The sequence below is a fragment of the Phyllostomus discolor genome, chromosome 3 (assembly GCF_004126475.2).
Source record: "Phyllostomus discolor isolate MPI-MPIP mPhyDis1 chromosome 3, mPhyDis1.pri.v3, whole genome shotgun sequence".
Taxonomy (NCBI): Eukaryota; Metazoa; Chordata; class Mammalia; order Chiroptera; family Phyllostomidae; genus Phyllostomus; species Phyllostomus discolor.
Genome location: NC_040905.2, coordinates 92,452,204 through 92,475,776, shown reverse-complemented (window position 1 = coordinate 92,475,776; position 23,573 = coordinate 92,452,204). Strand labels below are relative to the sequence as shown.

Here is a 23,573-nt window from a genome sequence, read left to right as displayed (position 1 = left end):
CACTGAGCACAGGAGGCTATGGGGATGGACCACTGCAACCCATCCTCCAATCTTGGGGAGAGAGTGTTAAGTGCATCCCTTTTTCCTATAAAAAGGAGAGCTCTGCTTTCCCTCATCTGCTCTGTGGGTGACTCAGGGCACACTGGCATTAGGGGCTATTCCTACAGATGTCTTCAAAATCAACCAGGAGGCCCTAAATCCCTCTCAGAGCCCCCTGGCTTCCATGAATCCACCACTGATGCCATGGGTGAGAGGTCGAACTCGGCTGGCCCGAGGGTGTCTCACTTGCCTGTGCGCTGGACAGTTTGAGCTGGGTGTGTTCCAGCTGTTCCTGAAGAGCAGAGACTTCCTCTTCGCGACGAGCCATGGCATTCACCAAGCTGTCCCGTTCCTTCTCCAGTTCAGCAATCTGAGTCACCCATTTTTCTTCTGCCTGCAATGGTGACCACGTGGAAAGAGGGAGTTGCCGGGAGGAACTAAACTGTCCCCTTCTCAGAAGTCCAAACCCACCACTAACTAGGCCACAAGGAACAGAATGTCATATCTCTTTAACATGACACTTTGATTCCCCTGACTACGCACTTATCACAGATGGGACCAGGCTGACCATATGCTGGACGGTGACAGAGGCTCAGTGACAGCAACACAAAAGCCAGAGCAGGGTGGGGGAATAAGGAAGGGAAGTAAAGAAGGCGGGGATCACCTGGGCACAGGTGTCCAGGCTGCCTTGGGCAATCTGGAGCTCCTGCTTGCTGGTGGCAAGTTCTTGCTTCAAATTCTCTAGTACTTCCGTCTGCTCTTGAGTCTGAAAGGGGAGAAAAACAGGAGCACCCTCATCTGGGTGGTGGGTACAAGGGATAAACATGTGTAAAAAGATCCCTGACCTATAAATGAGAGTTGTGTTGTCTTTTGTATGCAAGTTCTACCTCAGCAAAAGGGGCAGGGGCAGAAGGAGAGAACTCAGAGTGTACAAAAATTTTCTTCTGAGTAAGTGGAATGTCAAGGGGGAAATTTTAGGACACTTCCTGAATGCCGTGGTTAAGCCCATAATACTCATTAAAGTAGAAATGGATCTTTAATTCAGGTGTCCCAACACTGGTACACTACCAAATCTTGCCATCTAAAAATAGTCCCCTTCTTTGATTTCTAAGTGGTATTTTTCAAAGAGCAGGTTGTGACCTATTGGTAAAATTCACAGATAACATTTAAAAAAATGAAACAGCAAAATAAAATATCCCAAAGCATTCACATAGTAAGGAAAAGTATTTCTTTGTGAGACTTTTATTCCCATTGGATAGCTGTGTTTTTCAGTCTGGGTCACAGAAAGGGTAAGAGCCCCAACTTGACGTGTAAGGCATCCAGTTCTATCCATCTGACATGGCTCACTCCAAAGGGCCCTGCCCGTCAACCCCACCCTGAGTCACGGGTGTTCCTCTGGCTACTGCTCCTTGTAAACCCTCGTTCCTGTCTGATATCCACGTGCTTTCCTTAAGACTTGCCCCAGGAAAGCCTTTGCTGATGAAATGCAGTCACTTCTAACCCCTTCTGCCTCAGAAATCACAACCTACTCTATGTGGCCTCTTGCAGCACTCTCACAGGGCTCCAGCCCACAGAGCCAGCTGCCCGTGGAGCAGAAGACAAGGCTTTGGATCAAAGCCCGCCTCCAACTCAGATGGACCCCTCCCTCATTTCCCACGTTTGCCTCCCTCCCACTCACCTTCCGCTGCGCCTGCTCACTTATGCGCTGGTAGGAATCCTCTAGCTCTTTTTTCTCTCGTTCCAAATCCGCTTGGGCTTGTCTGGCCACAGACACCTGTTTAGTCACTTCTGCATTCTGTAAGAGAAGAGCATTGGCGGCTCGTCTCAGGCTTAAAGAACATCTTCCTTCTATAACAAAGGACAGCATTCGGGCTGTGAGGGCCTTAGGGTTGGACACAGACTCACTGTCCTACCCGGGGGAAGCCAGAAGGAAGCTGTCATCTGCAGATACTCAGCTCTCAAGTAGTTAAAGAACTAATAAAGGTGGGGATAATGATAATGCATGTGGGGCTAGCATCTAAGGTGAAGCTCAAGATATGGGCGGTGAGGGAGCCTGAAAAGCTGAGGTTCCCAAGAAATGGTGGAGACCCACTGGAGACTGGTGGGGCACTGGACCTGGAGAGGCCACGAGGCCTGAGTTGCTCTCTGCCCTGTGGGGTGGGGCCTGTGCACGGTGAGAGGCAGGTTGAGGGCCCTACCTTCCGCAGAAGGTCCGCGTGGTTCTGCACCAGCTCACTGTACTTCTCCTTGAGCTTGCTGTACCGCTGCTCATTGGCCTGGGCTTTCCCTGCGGCCAAGGACCAAAGTGAAGAGCCTACCTGGTTGGGACCCTCCGCCCCTCTTCCAATAAACCAGAATCCCTAGAAGACTCTCCTTTCTTTTCACAAGTGTATACACTTCTTTTCCCTCAAAAACCCTCCTGAAACTCCTTGGGGAAGCCTCCTTTAAAGAGAATTCACCTGACTCAAATCACTGCACCAGTTCATGCGTCCTGAGCATTTTTATATATGCATTTATTTTATCTGTGTTTTTGGCTTTAAGTCAAGCTATTTCTTGGTCTCTTTCTCCTTCGGAGATCCAGCCTCCTGGGCCAGGCACCCCTGTCCCCTTCTGTAGCCCCCATCACCATGTTCTCAGCAGCGCCTCACACAGGAGCCCCACCTGCTGGACTCCAGTCGCCCTCTGACTGGTGAGGAGAGCTGGCACTGCTGACAGCTCCTCTGGACAGGCGCAAGGCTAGGTGGGGCTCTGCCACCCTCCTCCTTCATCCTGACTGATCTCCCGCCCCACACCCTCACTCCCGCCCCCACCAGCCTCTCACTTTCTATCTCTGTCAGGCTCCGCTGTGCCTTCTCCGTGTCTTCTCGCTTCTTCTTGAGCTCATCCAGCTCCGCCCGGAGAAACTCGCTCTCATCGACAGCCTGCTGCCGCAGGTGCTGCTGCTCGGCCAGCTCGGCCTCCAGCTCACTAATGCGGCCCTTCAGCTGCAGGACAGCTCGCTGGCTCTGTGGGAAGGACTTAGGTAATACGGCTGATCGCCGTGCTGCTGTGGGTCAGGTGTGCTGGGCGGAGAAGCAGGTCCTGTCATGTTTCTAGCACTGACCAAATAAACGCCTAGGTTTTCCTAACAAATCCACTCCCGAAGTCTCTTGGGAGCTGAGCCTTCAGGTCATTACAAGCCATCCAATCAGCAACAACAGGGGACGACGGTGGGGGAATTCTGGTCCTGTTAGAGTGGCTTGGGAGAGCGATGCAGGAGCGGGAATCAGGAAGGACAGAATGTTCACCTGTCCCAGTGAGTAAAGCCTCTGACCAGCTCTGGGTGTGAAGGGCTAGGCGTGTACAGCATCAGGCACTGCAAACAGCCATCAGAGTTAGGGATCAAACCTTCTTACCACCATGTGAGCATAGGTCTTTCTCCTCACAGCTTCATAGCTGGTAGGTGGTCACGGTTATTTCTGAGGGACACTGGAGCTTGGCTTCAGTGCCATTCTCAAAGCAAATACAGTAGAAATGCACTACAACTGAGACCACGGAAAGACCAGATCCTCTGGCTTTGACATTTCTACTAATGAATCCCCTTTAAAATGTGGTCCAACAAGTATCTATGAGAAGCAACTTTTTTTAAAATTCTCACCCAAGGACATTTTTTCATTGCTTTCGGAAAAGGCGTATGGAAGAGAGGAAGGGTGAGAGAGGAACACTGAAGTGAGACATTAACATCAACTGGCTGACTCCCATGTGTACCCAGACCGGGAATTGAACCCACAATCCAGACATGTGCCCTGACCGGGAACCGAACCCACAGCGACCCTTCAGCCAACTGAGCCACACCAGCCAGGGTTATGTGAAGCAAATTTAATTAAAATCTGCTCTGTGATGGTAAAGCCCAAAAGCAGATCAGAGCCCACTCTCACCTCAGTCTTCAAGTTTTCCAGCTGTGCCTTCAGCCCACTGATCTCTTGGTACAATTGATCAATTAAGTGATCCCTGGGAACAGAAGGAGAACGAGTTTGCTTCCACTGTGGTCCTACCCCTCTCCTCCTAAATGCAAGCTGGGAGATCAGGGGAGGAAGTTAAAAGCCGGTGTTAATCTGGGGACAATTCTTTTCAAGTTCATCAATTTTACTCTAAGACAGTCAGTGTTACTAGATACTAATCTAATACCTACGGGTCCACTGTTATTTCAGGATCACTTGATTTTCTTTGGGGATCTAATGGGCTAATATTTGAGGGCCAAGACAGTTCTCTAAGAAGCCCAAGCATCATTAAGGATTCCTCTACGGTGAGGTGTGGCGAGTCAGATCACGGCCTAACTTAGTTTCTGCCACGTTTGTATTAGCCCAGCTTGCACTCACTTCTCATCCTTGTTCACACCGTTCTGACTGTTGAAATTGAAGGGATCACTGCTGAACGAGCTGCCAAAGATGTCATCAAACTTGTTGTCAAATACATTCTGTGGTGACCAAAAACGATTGAGAACAAAGTTAGAGGTCCAGAGAATTCTGACAGGGGGTCAAATGAGTGACATGTAAGAATGGACTCTTTCTTAATCAGGTTCAAGTCCATTCACAGTGCTCCTAGGGACCACGGGGCAGGGTGCTCAGTCTAATTGCAGCCTGGGTTAGAAGGCAGCTGACCCTGCTTAGAGCCAAGGTGGCTTGGCCAGAGCCCCTCCTGTCCTCTCCCCTGCTCCTGGGGGCAATGGGAAGAGCCAAGTTTCTCTCCCACTTGGTCCTCACCTGCTGGGAGGCATCCATGTCCATAAGGTCATCCTTCTCTAAGACTGGCTCGCTGTCAGGGGACGAGGCCTCGGCCGGGATTACCACCACGGGGCTGATGTGTTCTGACAGGGCAGAGGCCCGGAGGAAGTTGGGTGGGTTCTGAAGAGGGAAGACACGTCCTGGAAGTCTCTCACTTGTCAGGCCTGCCAATCTCTAAGAGCATCCTGGACTCGGCAGCTCCCAGGGTGTGGCTGGGTACACTTACCTCGGGCAGCTGAGGGATCTGAATGAGCCGCTTGAAGTACTGAAGGTTGCTGGAGCGGTAGAACAGATCTTTCAACCTAGGGATGGGGAAGAGCCTGAGAGGGCTGGGGTCTTCACCCGCCCCAGGGAGGAGGGCAGAGTGTACACCCCAGCTTTTCTCCTGTGCCTGCCCAGGCCAAAGGCACAGGCTGTCAAGGAGATGACCCCCATGGTGCAAGGATTCAATTATGATGCTATAGAGAAAGAGTATTTATAGCCAGTCCTGGTGGTGAGGAAAGTGTAACTCAAACTGCAAAATCCTTTACAAGAGCAGATAATCTGAAGACTGATTTCCATATCACTGTTGTTTGACAGACGAATCTTCCTAGGAATGTTTGGCTTACAGTAACTTTAAAATAAATATATTTTTTTCAGGACAAACCAACTACGCACAGGAAAAGGGAAGGGAACTTCATTACTAAGGGAGATCTCTTTTAAATCACTTCACCTTGTGTTACAGCCATTTGTTATCTCCCCAATTAGCTTCTAGAGAGTGGGCGCTGGGTCCTGCTGATGCTGGTCTACTACAACACTAGGCATCGAGGAATTATTCAACAAGTATTCATTGGAAAACCTCTATTTATCCTGTGTCCTTAATCTTGGATGAATATGGGAATGAAGAAATCGAATTTCTTTCTCATCCTCAGGTCTCTATTTCGAATCTAAACATTGAAGGCCAAGAAAGCTGAGAGCACCAGACATATTGGGTTGGCCAAAAAGTTTGTTTTTTTCCTGTGATGGACCTAGTAGTGCTTAGCTGTCTTTAACTTCATTCAAAATAATTGTTAGATTGTACTGTGACAGCTGTCGTATCAGTGTATATTATAAAAAAACTTACCAAAATTGGTGAATTTTTGTGCAGCCATTTTAAAATTGAAGATGGAAGAAGATATGCAACGTTTTTGGGAACATTATGCTTTATTATTTCAAGAAAGGTAAAAACACAACTGAAATGCAAAAAAAGATTTGTGCAGTGTATGGAGAAAGTGCTGTGACCCATCCAATGTAACAAAAGTGGTTCATGAAGTTTCTTGGTCCTATTGACACTTTGGCCGAATAACTCTTGGCCGTGGGGCTGTCTGATGCACTGGAAGGTGTTTAGCAGCACCCCTGGCCTCTGCCCACTAGAAGCCAGTAGTGGGAGATAGCTGACATACCCAAAATATCCAAATCAATGAAGTTATTGGTGAAAATGAAAAAATGTGTCTTTTATTTTACAGAAAAAACATAACAGACTTTTTGGCCAAGCCAGTGTTTCATGAGATGAAAGCGGGTCGTGGACCCCAGCACCCTCTCTCTGCAGCACAGAATTTTCTCCAGCTTAGCCTAACGAACTAAATCCCTGGGGTCTCATGACAGCCGTTTGGACCCCAAGGTTAGGAATATCCCTGTGATGTGATCGCTGCTTTCCCAGAATTAGAGGACAGTGACGCCTCAGAGAATCATAGAGAATGCCACCTAGAAGAGAAAGTGAAGTGGATACTCACAGGAGATGTTTTCATAAGCTAGCAAAAGTTAAAGGAAGTAAAACCACCTGACCACGCATCTCCTCCTTTCTGGGATGCAGCCAACAGTAATAGGCTCTGCTGCTTTCAACAGCTACTGGAATTTACATTCCAGGAAATCAGCCCCAGGGCCCGTCTCCTAGGGTTTAGTAAGTCATTTATTATAGAATAAACATACGAGGCTTTTCAAATGGAACAAGGAAATCAGGAGGTTAGTACAACCCTGAACTTGTCCTCTGACTGCTGCTCGGGAACCAGTAGCAGAGAAACCTAAGCTTGGGATTTGGGAGCTATGCTTTTCCTGTTGTCAAGGCTGAAGAAATCAACGGGAAAAACAAGAGGGTCAAAATAAACCCTGTCAAGCTGACTCCCTTCTCCGCTCCCTCGGTCCTTCCACCTCCCACTCCATTCCTTCCCCTCTTCTTGGGCATGCTTAATTGAGGGCGGAGCTATACTCTTCATCTAGCCACTGATTTTCTCTTCCAAGTGCACCGGAATAATTTGCCTCTCAGATAAGCGCTTCCTCTTCTAGCTTAGATAACTGGTTTATTAGCTCATGAATTCATATTAATGCTTATTTATTAAACACTATATGCTTAATGGCTATGTATCAAGTGCAAGAGATGTAACAGACAAGACAAACAGAAATAACGTGCTGAGAACGATGAAGGAGCCCTGACTGGCCTGGCTCACTTGGTTGAATGTCGTCCCACAAATAGAAAAGGCGGCCGACCTGATTCCAGGCAGGGCACACGCCTGGGTTGCGGGCCAGTCCTCAGTTGGGGCGCATGCGATCAATGTTTCTCACATTGATGTTTCTCTCCCTCTCTTTCTCCCTTCCTTCCCTCTCTCTAAAAATAAATAAAATCTTGGGGGGGGGGGGAAGAATGATGAGGGAAATAAACAGCGTGCTGTGAGGGAGAACGTGGGCATGGAATGGGGTGACGTTGGAGGATCAGGAGCTGGGGAAGAAGATCCCAACTCAAATCAGGTGACTGAAGACTGCCGCTGAGAGTGGTGACCAAAGCTGGCCCAGGGCTCGTCATGCTGGGAAAACAGAATTCCCGAGAGGGATGACAGCGTCCCTAGGAGAGGGAACAGAAAGATGCAGGCCCTGAGGAGGGAGCTGGAGGAGGACTCCGTGTGGCTGACACATGTCGAGCCTTGGAAACCAGGTCAGAGATAGTGGGCAGGGGCCAGATCATGCAGGGTCTTGTGAAGCAGAGCCCGGCGTCTATTCTCAGTGTAATCTGAGCCACGGAAAGGTTCTGAGCAAGGGGTTCACATTTTTACAAGGACGTTCTAACTGCTGGGTGAGAATAGGGCTGCGGGAGGGTGGAGTGGAAGTCTAGGGCACCCCATTGATACCGGAGGTCCTGGCAGACAGCAGCGGTAGCCGCAGAGATGGGAGATGTGACCAGAGCCAGGGTGTCTTTATAGAGCATCAGCTGAAACTGTGAATGGATTGGATGCGGGGGAGGAGGCAGATGGCAAGTTCTAAATCTCTGGCCTAAATGGACAGTGGCAGTATTTACTGAGATTAAAAAAACTGGGGAGACAAAGTTTCTTGGAGGAAAACCTAGAGTCAGTTTGAGATTTAAGTTTGGTGTAGACATGTCGCATACACAATTGGGTGCATGAGACTAGAATTCAGAGGCAAGGTTCTGCTAGAGATACGGATTTGGGAGTTGTCAGCACGTGCACGGCCTAAGACTGCGAGAACGCAGGGCGGAGAAAAAGTGAAGAGGAGGAAGCCCTGGGCATGAAGCAGGTGATGAATGAAATGGCCTTCTTCTGTGTACTGCTGCTGCTGCTTCTTTTTTTTTTTTTTAGATTTTATTCATTTACTTTTATAGATGGGGGAAGAGAGGGAGAAAGAGAGGGAAAGAAACATCAATTGGGTGCCTCTCAACACGCCCCAACTGGGGACCCGGCCCCTAACCCAGGTATGCATCTCAACCAGGAGTCAAACCGGTGACCTTTTGGTCTGCAGGCTGGCCCTCAATCCACTGAACACCACCAGCCGGGGCCTTCTACGTGCTTCCAGGGGATTTACTGAAGAAATGACAGCTTCCCCAGACACTGGTAGGTTTGCCAGCCTCCTAGTTCTTTTTCTTTCCTTGATTGCTTTAAAATGCAGATACCCTCATTCCTCAATTATTTAAAGCAAGTGCTCTTTGAGTTTATGGTAGTTTTTGATCTATCCTTCATTTCTATCACTTACGCCACTTACTTGGTGAACTGCTCCATGAAACGGTCCCGGTGGCCTTGTAGGGTATCAGCTGGGAGACCTGGGAGAAATGGGAAAAGAGTGGGAGGGAAGGGGAGGGACAGAAGGCAGGTCAAGCCACAGCAGACCCCCCATCCTGGGCGTGTGGCCACCCCTGCTGGCAGGCGTTCCTGGCCCAGTGCTGCCCCAGGACTGGTATCGAAGGAGGCTCCACAGGGAGTCTGGGGTGCTTATGCTCCAGATCGTTCCTTCAGGTTGCTCCTGGAGTGTGAGCCATGCTGGGCACAGTGGACTGGGAGTTGTGTCCCTGGCCACAGAAGCAGAGGTGACCACTGTGGTTTCCTGTAGACTGAAACTACTCTACAATAAAGTTTTATCTTTAGGAAAGTGTATACTGCGTGGAGCGTCTCTCCCACTCTTTCCCCACCTATGCCGTCCTGCACAGAGGCCGTCCGGGAGGTCTTGTGTATTGCTTTGCCTTTAAGCCCAAATACTTAATTACCCGTTTCTTCTCACATCTCACTACTTTATAAGAAAGTGGGGATGTTCTAATGGGTAATTGGGTTTCACAGCATCTTAGAAACAATTACAAGTTCATCTGTATTCAGAGTTCCTAAGTAACTGCCTGCCTTCTCTTAGAATTTAATCCAGCCTCTGCTCCCTCCAGACATGCCCATCTGCTCCAAAGCCCTTCTCATCCTCGACAATGGAGTCCAACCTCCCTTCCACCAAACCCTCCTGGAGTCATCAGAGCAATGCTGACTCCCTTGTCCCGTCTAAGTATCCAGACCCATTCCTTGTCAGTGACCACACATCTAAGGGTCCCTTGTTGGAGAATTCTAAAGTACAACCTTGCTAGTGCCCATTCACGTCTCCATTTTTCTTGGTGTTCCACCACCCACACCTTCTGCACGTGTACACTCTTCACAGTGGCTGCCGTGGGGTGTGGCCCTGGCAGCACCCAAATCAGATGCATCAGGGACATGGCTTAACGATGCAGACCCCAAGGGCAACAGACCTACCAATGCAGACCGTGCAGGGGCAGAACCCACACACATCGTTTTAAACAAGAAGCACATGAAAGTATAAGAATTTCTGCAGGGCCAGGAGTCTCCAAAATAGATTATACAAAAGCATCCTGGGGCCTGTGGCTAGGTCAGGGTCAGCACTCCACTTACTTGAGCAGCGTTTTATGTTTTACGTATCGCTACAGAATTCCATTTGTACAAAGAGACCATGTGGTTGGCCACTTTGGAAAGAACGCTTTTGCTGCTGTGGGTCTGGGCCGGATCTGTCGCCATTTGTGTGGTTCACAGAATACAGGACATATGTGGATGCAGGTGAGTTCAAGCCAGGGGTGGAGGGAGGGGGCCATCCTGGGACCCCACTGTGGCAAGCCATGTGCTTCACGGGACACCATGAAGCTGGCACCCTGCTCTTCTCAAGATGGGTCTTTTAGAGCAGAGGATGAAAGCTCAGGCCTGGAGGAGCTGCACTTCTCCAGGGACAGCGTCAGGCTGAGATCCTCCTTCTGGCCAGAAGCTCAGAGAAGATCTGGCTGGTGTACTCACAGGAGTGGAGTTTGAAGAGAAGCTTGACAGTGTAATCATAGAGGTGACTGCAGTCCAAGATGACCTGGATCAGTGGGGCGAGGCGACACTGCCCAGCTGTTGTCACTGACACGGAGCGGGACATGTCCAGGGAGTTGAACACTAGAAAACAGAAGGGGGAGAGAGGCAGTGGAGCTAGGAAGCTGTAGGTGACCTTCTCAGAGGGCCGAAGGCAGGGGTCTGGCATACACTGGGCACCTCTGTTGTGCGTACACTATTGCCTTTAATGCACTTAAACCTTACGCCATGCCTACAGGAGAATTAAAGGTAGCCTTGTTATACAGGCAAGGAAACTGAAGGTAAGGGACTGGAAGGTGGCCACAAAATCAAGAACTGGTTTTGCTGAGAGGTGGTGGGTTAAAAGACAGTTCCTTGTGTGGCCAGCAGGGGCTGGCCCAGAAGCCTGGCCCCTGTAAGCCAAGCTGCTCCACGGGTCTCGAGCAGGGAACTCTGCTCTTCCCTGTGCACAGCCCTGAGGAAGCCGGGAAAGAAGAGACTCAGCCACAGCCTGGTGCAGCGCCTGGGTGAGGAGACTCCTCCTCGAGGCGCTTCGTGGCTTCTGCCCCCAGGCTGAGCAGAGACTGAACACATCGCTTTTCAGTTTCTGATTTTTTAAAAAAGATTTTATTTATTTATTTATTTTTAGAGAGGGAAGGGAGGGAGAAAGAGAGAGAGAAACATCAATGTGCAGTTGCTGGGGGCTTTGGCCCACAATCCAGGCATGTGCCCTGACTGGGAATCGAACCTGCTTTGGTTCGCAGCCCAAGCTCAATCCACTGAGCTATGCCAGCCAGGGCTCTCAGTTTCTGATTTAATGGAAATGGGGAGATGAGCTCTTGATCAAGGGAAGCCCTCAGCTGTATGGGGCACCAGAATTTCAGGATTGGGAGGGGCTGCTGAGACAGCTGATCCAGCTCTTCCTTTCATGCATAAATGTGTGCTATGTTCCACGAGCTAGACAATGGAAACCCTGATGCTGACAGGTACCCAACAGTTAACACATGGGGAAAGTATCAAACATCGATAAGAACACAAGGAAGGGAATAAGCCAGCCTTGGATTCCTGGTAGCCTGCCACGGGGTTGTTGGGACAGCGAAGGGGGGTGTGTGCCAGAGCCCTGGGTGGGTGATTGGAGAGCCTGCTAGAACCAAGTTCAGGGGCTGGGACCAGGATGACCATCAGGATCGAAAGCTGATGGAGGTCCTTGGAGCAGGCCAACAGCAGGACTGCCCCCCACTTTCCCAAGCTCCAGGAAGCAGACTGCTCCCGAGACCCCTCGACATTAACCTATTGCACCTTCTCCTAAGCCAAGCAACTGGACCCTCAGCGCACACCAGCGGCCAGGGCTGATTTCCTGCCTGCAGTGGCTGCCCACCACCTCCAGAACTCCACTGGAGCCAGCAACAAAAGACATCCCCGGCAGCCCCGCAGGCACGCCCGGAGCTGCTGGGCCCGGCCTTCCCTGACTGCACTAATCCCTGCTAACCACTCAGTCTGGCAGCTGAAAGAAAGTCCAAACGGTTCTAATTAAAAGGCAGCTTTTCTTGACACAAATTAAAAGCAGCTGTCACTGCAAGGCGGCCATCCCCAAGTCTACTGGCTTCCATAGGCTGCACTCTGGCAGGGCATCACAGACGCTCCATCTCCAGGCCTGCCGCTGCTTTCCAGGAACGCCGCTGGCATCCAGGAACAGCTCGAGCAGCGTGACCACGGATGAGTTACTCGACCTCTCTGAGCCTCCACATGCTTTTCTATAAAATACAGATGGTTCTAATAGCTCATCTCATAAGGGTCTCGTAATAATTAAATGGAAATGTTGTGTGAAGTGCGTAGCACTGTGCAGTGGCTCTCAACTTTGGCTCTGAGATTGATTAGAATCATCTGGGGAAATTTAAAAACTACTAATGTCTGCCTGCAACTTTCCCACACCCCTGATTCTATTTTAATTGGTCTGGGGTTGGACTGGGGCATCAGTAGATTTCAGAAGCCCCCTCCCCACCCCGCCCTGGTGATTCTACTATGCTGTATTTTCTTGCTCAGTGGTTCTCAGACTTCAGCAAGCGTCAGAATGACCAGGTGGCACCGTCCAGCCGAATCCTGTGAGGATGGAAGTGTCCTTATGTGCTGTCCCATATGCTGGCCACATGTGGTTACTGAGTGCCCGAAACACAGTGAGTGTGACTGAGGCCCTGACTGTTTCATGTTATTTAATGGTAATCAATTTAAATAGTAACACGTGGCTAGTGGCAGCCACAGTGGATAGCACAGACCTGGGGGCCTTGTTAAAACGCTGAGTGGTGGGCCTCCGCCCCAAGCCCACTGTGCCTGGGGTGGGACCTGAGCGTTTGCTTTTCTAACAATTTCAGGTGATGCTGCCACTACTGGTCCACAGATCATAGAGCCGCTGCATAGATGTTAACTGTTACTGGTCCATTTCCCACAGCTGAAAACCAGCGGCACCCTGCTGAGGGTGCAGGTCAGAACCTTGCAAGGCCACAAATCAGGGCTGAGAAGCTGGAGAGGCTCCTTCCGACACCAGTCCTCGTGACTTTTGCGTCACACAGTAGGTGAGTCGGGACAGGGAAGGGAGCAGGGGAGACATGTAGAAGAGGGTTCTTGTTCCAAATCAGGGCTCTTTCAGGGACAAGAAAGTCAGACTTGGTAGCTCTCCTCTAGAAAACTCTAAGTAGCTAATTCACCCAGATAATCCCCGAGCATTCAGCTGGACACTGGCACCATCTCATGAGCTCGGTTCACCTGCCGTTTCTTCACTGCTGCTTTGCTGCTACAGACTGGGCTCTGGGCTAGAACAAAGGTGAGTGGGGTGTGGTTCCTGATTCTGAGGAGCTCGGCATCTCGTGGTAGTAAAACAAGTGAACAGTGCAGATGGAAGCAGAGCCAGTTATCAAGGGAGGTGGGAGCGAGCTGGCCCCCTGCGGTGGGGCATTTGCCTGCACCACACACCCATCCTCCTGGCCTCCTCACATCCTGGCGGGTGGCATCGCACCTCCGCTCACTCTTTCTCCAGCAGCTGGAAGGGACAGCCCCAAAGGCTGAGCCATCTGGCGCATGTCCCCAGCCACCACCATGGCAGGCGCCCTCTGAAAAGGCGGCCAGAGCTGCAGGAAGCATTGGGGTCACTTGAGTGACAACTTCTAGACTGATTCTCCCAAGGATGACAATTCCTAGAACATCACTCATATCTGCATGCAAACTAAACGCATTCTAAAGCTGAATGTCAATGAATTCCAACTTCTCCACATGGGCCCTTCCTGCCCAAAGAGAAGTAACTGAAAGTTCGCCACAACAGTGTGTATACTTCCATGCAAACATTTCTAATGCATTAAAAGCAAAACAAAACAAAACACCTCTGCACCATTTCTTCTACCTTGCTGACAATGCCTCAGAGCAGGGACTGGATTTTGCATTTCATTTTTACTTCTCTACTGATTTCTGCAGAGCATTCTGCTCAGATTGGCAGCTAGTGGGCATCACACACCCCTTCTCCCACACCAGTTTCCAACTGTTTCCGGTGCTCCTCTGACCACATCCTGCACTGAACTGATCAGTCAAAGTATCGAGGAACTTGCCACCCTGTCACAGGCCTGCGACAGCTGGAATTAACTGGCCGTTTGCCTTACAGATGAACATGATGAAAAAAACTGCAATTTACGGTGAGAGAATTTCTGTCTTTCAAGAGAACCAAAGCCCCAGGGGTGGGCCCTAGGTCCTCAAACACTGAGTCTGCCAAGCTTGCGTACAATTACTTGTGTTTTGGAATGTGCTTTCAGAGTTGGACACTTGTCATAGAACATCCTGAATCTTAGAAAACTGGTTCTTCCGTTTCCCAGGGGTGCAAGGGGGAGCCGTGTGGGGGAGGGGGGGCACACAGGAGACAAGGGAAGCAGCTGCTTCCTTCCAGAGGAAAGGAAGTGTTAGGGGCCGATGGCCTAGAAGCACCAGAACCCTCAGCAGGAGGGGCCCAGAAGTGCTCCCCTACTAGGGAATTAGGACTTCTCACGTGGATTTGGGTAACAACTTAACTCAACCAGCGTCTTCCCTGGCTCCTGACCAAATAGCAGATAGCAGCCCTTCGCGCAGAAATTCAGCCCAGAGGCCAGGCTGGCTGAGTAGTGGACAGGGCTGGGCCAAAGGACCAGCCAGTGCTGGGGCCTTGGTTCCTGGGCTGTCACAGAGGTTGGACCTGTCTTTGGGCTTTTGGCCTTCAGAGGGGAGTCAGTGGGCTGGGGAGTGTGGTCTTTCTGCTCAGATATGAAATCACCAACTCTGAAAATGCCCGAGAGCTTCAGCCCCTCTCTGCATGAGAGGCGGAGAGCCCACAGTCTCCATTTTTCCGGTCCTGTGCTGTGCAGCTTGTAGGGAGAGGGGAACTAGCCCGGCTGGTCCCAGCAGGAAACATGGCTAGGAATTTGGCCATTTCCACAACAGCCTAGACCAGATGGGAGGGAGGACTCACCAGTTTGGAAGAGGTTAAGTTCACACTCCAGGTAGTCGAACATCTCCACTGTCAGCTGAAAACTGAACCGGAGAGGAGAGAGAACTTACAGCCCACAGCCCAAGGCCAGCACTTCACCTGCCCCTTCCCCCACACCCTGTGCTGCTGCTTCCTCTCCAGTGCGCACGTGTGAGCACACATACATGCACACACACACACACACACACGAACTACAATTCTTAGCTCCCAACTAAGTGGGTATGAAGGCCATTTGGAGATCAAGTAGGGCGAATTCAACGGCGACAGTGGCAGAGGGAGAGGGCGGGCACCACCACACAGGGGTGGGCGGGTGGAGGGGACAGCGGGTAGAGCCTGGAGAGTGAGACAGCCTGGAGGGGTTCTGCAGAAGGTGCCAGCAGTAAGTGGCCCCGAGGCCAAGTCGCCAGGGGGCTTTAGTCCTCACTCCAGCGCCAGTCCCAACCCCTACCATCAGGCCGTCTAATGGGAAGTGAGAGACTCTACAAAGGCTTCCTTCCCCACCGGGTCCAGAGCACGAGGACAGCCACTTACAAGTTGTTAACATCACTCTCTCCAGCCTCGTCCAGCTGCCGGTCACTCATCTGAAGGTTGCCCGGAAACCTGGGATTCTGGAAGGGAAGCGGAGAAAGGAAGTCAGAACAGGGCACCCTCAAAACTCTCTAGACAGCCCAACTCAGCAACATCCAGCAAGCCGCCCGCACTGAGCTCGGGCAGCAGCAGGCCTCACTCTGCTTGTGTGGCACGAATGCAGACAATTCCTGCCTACACGCTTCCCGGGTGGGAGTTAGTGCATACAACCTCACACACAACACAGACCCTGACTGTGGCAAAGAACATCCATCACCCGTCACCGGAGGTGAAGCCCCCATCCCACCCCTGGGAGCCAGAAGAAGGTCCCCCCTAACAATCTGTGTCCAGGACGCTCTCCCGTGGTGTAGCGAGACCCAGCGGCTGGGAACGGTGGGCCCCGACCACCCACAAGACGCAGGCAGTGCAGCATTTGTTACCCCCAGTGCGTCTGGAATCCACGCCAGGCTTCCCACTGTCCTTCGGCCATTCCCCAAAGCCCCCGTTGTGGGTTCAAGGAAGGCAAACCCACTCTTATGTTAGCTTCAGCAAAACATTAGTCAGATAAACTGGAAGGTAGGAAAATATGACACCATGCACCCCAAAGTCAGGGGACATTATGTTGTATCAGTCATGGTCCCGCTATCTGGACCATCATCTCCTCCTCAGCGCATGGAGCCCAGGGCCAAGGGAAGGGCAGAGGTGGGCACGGGGAGACAGCCGGCTGGTCCACCAAGCGGAGTTCTGAATTCCAGTGCGAGCACGTTAGGCTCTAGAGACAGGAGCCCTGCACCCCGGCACCTCACTCTGGCCCCACACCCTGCCCTGGGCCCTTACAGCCCTCTCCTGCCCTCAGGCCCACCACCTGCCCCTCCGTCTCCCCCACTGTGAGCTCCTTCAACAACGCTCCCTTCTGGCTGCACTTACTTTCTCACTCAGTCTGAAAATTATGGTGACCTGGTCCCTTCCCCCCAGTTCTTGCCTTTCTTACTGCCTGTCCTTCCACCTGTTACACCTGGTGACTCTGGATTTTTGTCACATTCTATGTCTGAGACTGGCTGCCAAATATCCCTGGAGAAGGGCTCACAGCTGGGTCACTATTGGGTCATGCTCTCTAGCCTCAGGGCCCCGTTAACAGCCCCCACTAGTGCCTGGACGGCCCCCCTTCCCATCATTAACCTTCCAGCTTTCAAACCTGGTGCCCGACGAGGGCCCCCCACATGTCTTCCTTCTTACATCGTCGGTAACTCCCTCAGCTTCCTGCTCCGACTGTGCTCGGCCGTCCTTCCATTCCTCCAGCTTCAACAGGGAAGGGCTGCCTCTTCCCTGACTCAGGGTCAGCCCTTCCTGTGTCTATTTGATCTGCTCTAGGTTCTGGTTCATTCTCTCAGTCCTCCAACAAATCCTGACAGAGCACCTGTTCCAGGCTAGCTGCTGGGCCAGACACAGGACATAAGGAGACACACACACCCCTGTCCTCTGCCTTCTTGTCCTCTGTCCTCTGCCTTCTTGGGAGCCCACAGTCCAGAGCTCCCAGAGGCCCACTCCACCCCCTACGCCCCCACCTCTCTACCTATTGCCTGAGTCTTTCCCATGGTCCCTTATCTCCTTCTAGCTATTGCCCCCTCTCTCCTCTTTCTTGCTTGTCTTCAGGAAGTTCCATCCATTGTCTGTCCCGCAGGTAAGAGTCCTGACTGGCTCTCACCATCTTCTACCCTCCACACTCTGTTATCAGGATGGTCTCATGCACCCAGTCAGGCCCCTGCTGCTCTCCATGCTGCCTGCTCCGTGAACTAACGTCGACCCACTGCTAGTTCCACACACACACCGAAGTGTGCTGGGCCTCATGCCCTGTGTCTCCAGCTGATTCCTCTGCCTAGAATGCAGACTCCACCCCTCTCCATCAGCCCCCTCTGCTCTACCCGCGGTGTGGCAGACAGTTTAGGGGAAGGGCGACTGTATTCCACAGGAGGCAGGAGGGCTGTGAACTGTGGGGCCAAAGGGTGGACTGTGGCAGACTCTGTTTTCCAAAGAGTGCTGCTGTAATGTATCCCATTCAAAATGGTCTTTACAATGTGACCTTGACACTCCTCCTTGAACAGTGATTTCTGTCCCCTCTCATCGAATCTAAGGACCTCTGTGACTGCCTCAGCCAATATACGATGTTGGAAGGAATGCCTGTGAGTTCTGAGGCCAGACCTTACAAATGCCACGCGCTCCCCCCTGGCTCCCTTGGGGGAACCACCAGGCTGTGACGAAGCCCTCCCTGGGCCGGAGCCTCCATGAAGAGAGGGATGGCAGGCTGGCCACCCCTGTTGCAGCTCCAGCCAGGTTCTGGCTGCAACTGCGTGAGACCTTTGGCCAGACCTGTCCCGCCAAGCCCTTCCAGAACTCCTGACCAACACAAACGGTGGAGATACTAAAAGACTGTTGTTGCAAACTGAGTTTGGGGTGATATCTTGTGCAGCACAGATAACTGTAGCACCCTATGGCTGGGCTCAGCTGTCTCCTGGCCTCTGAGGCGCCTGCCTGGTTGACTCTGCGCTAGATACCCTCTGATGTGCTTCTGCACCACCCCTGGCGCTCTCAGTTCTCACCGCAGTCTGTCGCCGCTCCCTTTACCACTTCTCTCCCAACCAAACCACGACTCCCAGAGGCAGGGCAAGGTCTATTCATCTTTCTCTCTTCAAAGCCTACTGGTTCTGGCCCTTGGCAGGCAATCAACGTGACACGAGGGGAAGTAAGGGTAGCCACTGAGCAGTGTGGGCTAGTACAGTATTATACGAGCCTGGGTCCAAATCCCCACCTCACTACTGAAATGCTATGTGACACAGGTGAAGGATTCAGCCACTACTGGAGTTTAGTTTTCCTAGGATATAAAAATAATTACTTTGTAGGGTTGCTGTGAGGATTAGTGATGTAGAGAAAAGGTTTCAGAGACTAGGACCGTTTCAGTAAATCAAAGCTGCCCCTTAAGTTCATATACGATGATGGGGACAAAAGACACTAAATTCCCCCGGCCAGTGAGGCCCAGCTGGTTGAGCATCGTCCTGCTGAGCTTCATCCCTCAGAGCAAAAGGCGGCCTATTCGTCTGCCGGTCGGCACAGGGCCGGGTTGCGGGCCTGGTCCCCAGTCCAGGCACATGTGAGACACAACTGATCAAAGTTTCTCTCTCTCTTTCCCCTTCTCTTCCCTCTCTCTCTCTAAATAAATAAATACTCTAAAAAAATCTTTAAAAAAAAAACACTAAATGAGTTACTTTCCCTTAAATCTCCTTCCTTCTCCATTTTCTCCTGCCAGCTACCTAATTCAGGCGGTTTTCTCCATCCCCACCCCCTGACATGCCACCCTCCCCCACCGCCTATGAGCACCACACCCATCCTCCAAGGCCCACCTGCAGCCTCACGTCCTCCATCTTGCCCCTTCAAACACCGTGACCCTTCATGACTTCAGAGTGTCTCCGGCACTTCTCCAGGCACGGGCGGAGGCGCATGTGACTGCCGTGCATCACACGCGGCTGCTTCAAGCCTGTGAGCCTCCTCTCTCCAATGAGTCTGTACGCCCAGAGAACAGACCCTGTGTACCTGCTCTTATATGCTACGTGGTACCACACACACAGGTTTACACACAGTAGGTGCCTCAGAAATACTGACTAAAGTCACATATTGATGAAAAGAAGGTTCTGCATGGAAACTCACTATATAAATGGAAGGAACTACTTTTATTAACAGTGAAGTCAGTGCTTCTAAAACATTTTCATAGGGCTACTGGAGAGGGTTCCTCCTTCAATTTGCAAAACGGGGGACAGAGGGTACAGAAGACATGGGCCACGTCCCAGGGCCTGACCGGCCGTGGCTGCCCTACAAACTGTGTGCTCTCACACAGCTAGGAGTGGTATAGACACTGGTCAGGCTCCCTTACCGCCAGAAAGGCCTGATGACTAAGGCCATCGAGGCGCTGAGGAGACAGGGTGGGGGTGGGAGAGCACGGAACCGCCAGCAGAGACTCACTTTGGTGTGGTACTCCATCTTCGTTCTCAGCAGTTTGAGGTAGATGCTGCACAGCTGCCCGTACCCCTCGCTCAGGTGGCCCTTCCAGGAAGAGGGAAGAAAGCAGGTGTCAACACTAAACACCTGTGTTGAAAGACCTAGAGCCAGGACTTCACTCTTAAAAATATACATTTTTATGATTATGAAAATAATAAACGTCCATTGTTGACCACTCAGAAAACATAGAAAAGTACATATATGAACAAATCACCCTTAATGTAAACACCAGATATACTCATGGCTAACACTTTGGGGGACAAAATGTTATTTATTTCCTTTTCTTCAATTTAAATAGACTTTATTTTTATAGCAGTTTTAGCTTCGCTGCAAATTAAACAGAAAGCGCAGAGATTCCCTCTGTACCCCTTGCACATACACAGCCTCCCCCAACCACCAACACCACGCTCCCGAGTGGGACAACTGTCACCACTGATGAACATACGAAGACACATCATTATCGTCCAAAATAAATTCGACATTAAAGTTCACTCTTGGGACTGTACACCCTATGGGCTTTGACAAATGTATTAACGATATTGTGTTCACATTCTAATCTCATACAGAGTGGTTTTACTGCCCTGAAAATTCTCTGTGCGTTACCTTTATGTTGAAATATAAAATGGAATCAACTTGCCTTCTTTTCTTAATATAATGCAATATTTTCTATTTGCTTACATTTTCTTTTTTATCATTATTTTTAGTGACTGCCCAGTACATCATAAGCATGTACCATAATTTATCAAACCAACTCCCTACTGTTCATTATTACAGTTTAGTCTCATGCACAAACATGACGACTTTCTTTGGATAAATTCAGAACAAGGGCTTCTTACTTAAGAATTTGAAGTCTCCTACTCTTAGTAATCACAGTCTGGCTATGTGCTATTTCCTTTCTTCTGTCTCTCTAAGCACAGGGGAAGAAACGTCTCCTCCAGATGGGCTCCAGCGGACTAAGAGCATCTGTAACATTATACATGGGGGCGGGGGCCAGGGCTGGGATTTGAAATGGGACCAATCCTAGCAGGTAAAGAGTAAGTATGCCCTTGGAGTCTGCCCGTGCGGTCATGGCCTGGGTGCTGGGGAGGAAGGTAGGGTTAGCAGACTGATGACGGGAACTCCTAGTTATACACAGAAGAAAAGGGACATGGGGACACAAGCCTTCAACTGAACTGCTGCAGCTCCCACAGGATATTTGACTTTTGTCTTTTTTTTAGTTGTGTCTGTAGCCTAAAGAAACCCTGTTGAAACATGCCACAGTTGGCACCAAAGGGAGTTGAGCAATCAGAGGTTAAAAATACCAAATGCCAGAGATGAGTGTTTCATAATGTATTAATTTGCTATGAAAATTCATAATCACATTAATTTTTATATGACACTTGTTTATTATAGAAAAATTGGAAAGTACTGAAAAGCAAAAAAAAAAAGCAAAACTATTCTTACCATCAAGACTGTGGTAAGACTATTGTTACCAAAACTATTCTTACTATCCTTCACATGAAAATGTACAGGATCAGGCCCTAGCTGGTATAGCTCAGTGGATTGAGTGCAGACTGCGAACCAGAGGGACGCGGGTTCAATTGCCAGTCAGGGTACATGCCTGGGTTGCAGGACAGGTCCCCAGTAGGGGGTGCACAAGAGGCAACCACATATTGATATTTCTCACCCTCTCTCCTTCCCTTCCCCCCTCTCTAAAAATAAATAAATTAAAAAAGGAAATACACAGGATCAAAAAGTAAAAGATGAATGGATCACAGACTTCAGTGTAAAACACAAAACTATAAAATTCCAGAAAATAACACAGGAGAAAACCCAGGTGACCTCTGAGTATGGTGATGACTTCTTAGACACAACACCAAACACATGAGCTATTAAAAAAATAACTGATAGGCTGGAGTTCAATAAAATTAAAAACTTTTGCTCTGCAAAGAACAGTATCAAGAGAATGAGTAGATAAGCCATAGACCGGGGTGAAATGTTTGCAAAAGGCACACCTGACAAAGGACTACCATCCAAAGTATATAAACACCTCAATAATAAGAAAACAAAAAACCCAATTAAAAAATGGGGCACCCCCCAAAATAAGATGGCAAATAAGCATATAAAAAGATGTTCCACTTTGTATGTTGTCAGGGAAATGCAAATCAAAAAAATCAGACACCACTACATACTTATTGGAATGGCCCAAGCTGGCACAGTGGCAACACCAAACGCTGGTGAGGATGTGGAGCAGTAGGGACTCTCATTCATTGCTGGCGGGAATGCAAAGTGGTACAGCCACTTTGGAAGACAGTTTGGCAGTTGCTAACAGAGCTGAGCATACTCTTACCATATGATTCAGCAGTGGGGCTCCTTGGTTTTTACCCAAAGAAGCTGAAAACTTATTTCTACTCAAAATCCTACACATGGATGGTTATAGCAACTTTATTCATAAATGCCCCAAACCGGAAGCAACCAAGACGTCCTTCAGGAGATGAATAGATAAATCAGTTGTGGTACATCCTCACAATGGAATATTACTGAGTGTTAAAAAGAAATGAGTTATCAAGCCATGAAAAGACATAGAGGAACCTTAAATACATATTATCAAGTGGAAACAGCCAATCTGAAGGTTATATACTCTCTGATTCCCACTGGATGACGTTCTCGGGAAAGCAGAGCTGCGGGAGAACAAGAAGATGAGAGGGTGCTGGGGGTGCGGGCAGGAGGATGGGGTGGGAGGGAGGGACAGGTGGTAGACAGAAGATTTTTACATCAGTGAGAATGTTCTGGAGGACACTGCAACGGTGGACACATAACATTATACATTTGCCCAAGCCCACAGACTATACACAGCACAAGTGAACTGTAATATAAACTATAAGCTTTGGGTGATTGTGATGTATTAATGTAGGTTCATTGAGTGTAACAAATATATCCCTCTGGTGGGGGATTTTAATACAGGGGAGGCTGTGTGTGTTAGAGAGTGGTAAGGGGTGTAAGGGAAGTCTCTGTATTTTCCAGTCAATTTTGCTGTGAACCTAAAACTGCTGTAAAAAGAATAAGGTCTTAATTTAAAAAATAATAAAGTAAAAGAGGTTTCTAACTTCAGAAACTCTTAGGTAAATGGGAGAGAGACATTACATAGGAAAAAAGACCTAAAGGAATTCTATTTTGGACGAGGCAGGCTCGCTGCCTGGGTTGACCTTCCCACTGAAGACTGACGATATTGGCGAAATACTCTTTAAAACTTTGAAGGCATTCACGAACTAACAAGAGAGCAAGGAATCCTCAGGCCAGAGACTGAGCAAACACAGATCCTTGGAGAGTAAAGGGAATACTGGGATGATGGAGCTTGGGGAAAGGGGCTTTGCCGGACCAGGCGCACCCGAGCTTTGATCTTCTGGGCCTCCAGGGCCAGGCGGCGCACGGAAGCAGGACAGAGGCAAGGCCCTGGTCTGCCCAAGTTGAAGAGTCTAACGGAGAAGCCAAAAGGCTGGCTCCTCCCCCATTAGTTCGGGGGAACTAACAGTAAACTGTGAACAGCACATCTGTACCCCTGCACGGAAGGGGTCCTTCCTGAGGACTGCAGAGAAAATCTGCTGCCTCAGACCACTGTTGTGATCAGAGGGAGGAAACAATTGGACCCATGAGCTAGTTCTCAAGGGGCTCTGCCTGGAATTTGAAAAACCTTGAGCTGAGATTTTAGAGTGATCCCCACAGAAGCAAATGCCAGCTCTCTCTGGAGGAACCTGCCTTCATTAGACTTCAAACAATCCCTACAAATAAAATGCCAAGGAAAATGAGCAGCTCGCAGTAAGAAATAACTAAACACAGAAAAAAACTATATAGCATGAACAAAATTTAACAAAAACAACAGATGCCAGAAACAGACCTCTTAAGGGCTTGAGATAACAGAAATGTAAAAAATAATATATGAAGCCACTATGTGTAATATGTCTAAAATAAATAAGAGACCATTCAAAAATACATGCGGGGCACAAGACATTATAAAGAATGCGACCCTGGTTGGTATGGCTCAGTGGATTGAGCACTGACCTGCAAACTAAAAAG

General features: G+C 49.8%; 1 protein-coding gene across 6 annotated transcripts in view; it reads right to left on the bottom strand.

The window, feature by feature from the left end:
* HIP1 (huntingtin interacting protein 1) overlaps positions 1-23,573 on the bottom strand; it is a 146,409-nt gene that overhangs the window by 18,888 nt on the left and 103,948 nt on the right. For all 6 annotated transcript variants that reach the window (XM_036020798.1, XM_028507610.2, XM_028507602.2 and 3 more), the window contains exons 5-18: positions 19,485-19,565; positions 15,438-15,514; positions 14,889-14,950; positions 10,373-10,513; positions 8,805-8,862; positions 5,029-5,104; positions 4,782-4,922; positions 4,398-4,495; positions 3,957-4,029; positions 2,861-3,044; positions 2,238-2,326; positions 1,718-1,834; positions 704-805; positions 290-433 (exon numbers count right to left, since the gene is read on the bottom strand). In XM_036020798.1, the coding sequence (XP_035876691.1) occupies positions 290-433; positions 704-805; positions 1,718-1,834; positions 2,238-2,326; positions 2,861-3,044; positions 3,957-4,029; positions 4,398-4,495; positions 4,782-4,922; positions 5,029-5,104; positions 8,805-8,862; positions 10,373-10,513; positions 14,889-14,950; positions 15,438-15,514; positions 19,485-19,565 (1,443 nt within the window). The remainder of the gene's footprint in view (positions 1-289; positions 434-703; positions 806-1,717; positions 1,835-2,237; positions 2,327-2,860; positions 3,045-3,956; positions 4,030-4,397; positions 4,496-4,781; positions 4,923-5,028; positions 5,105-8,804; positions 8,863-10,372; positions 10,514-14,888; positions 14,951-15,437; positions 15,515-19,484; positions 19,566-23,573) is intronic.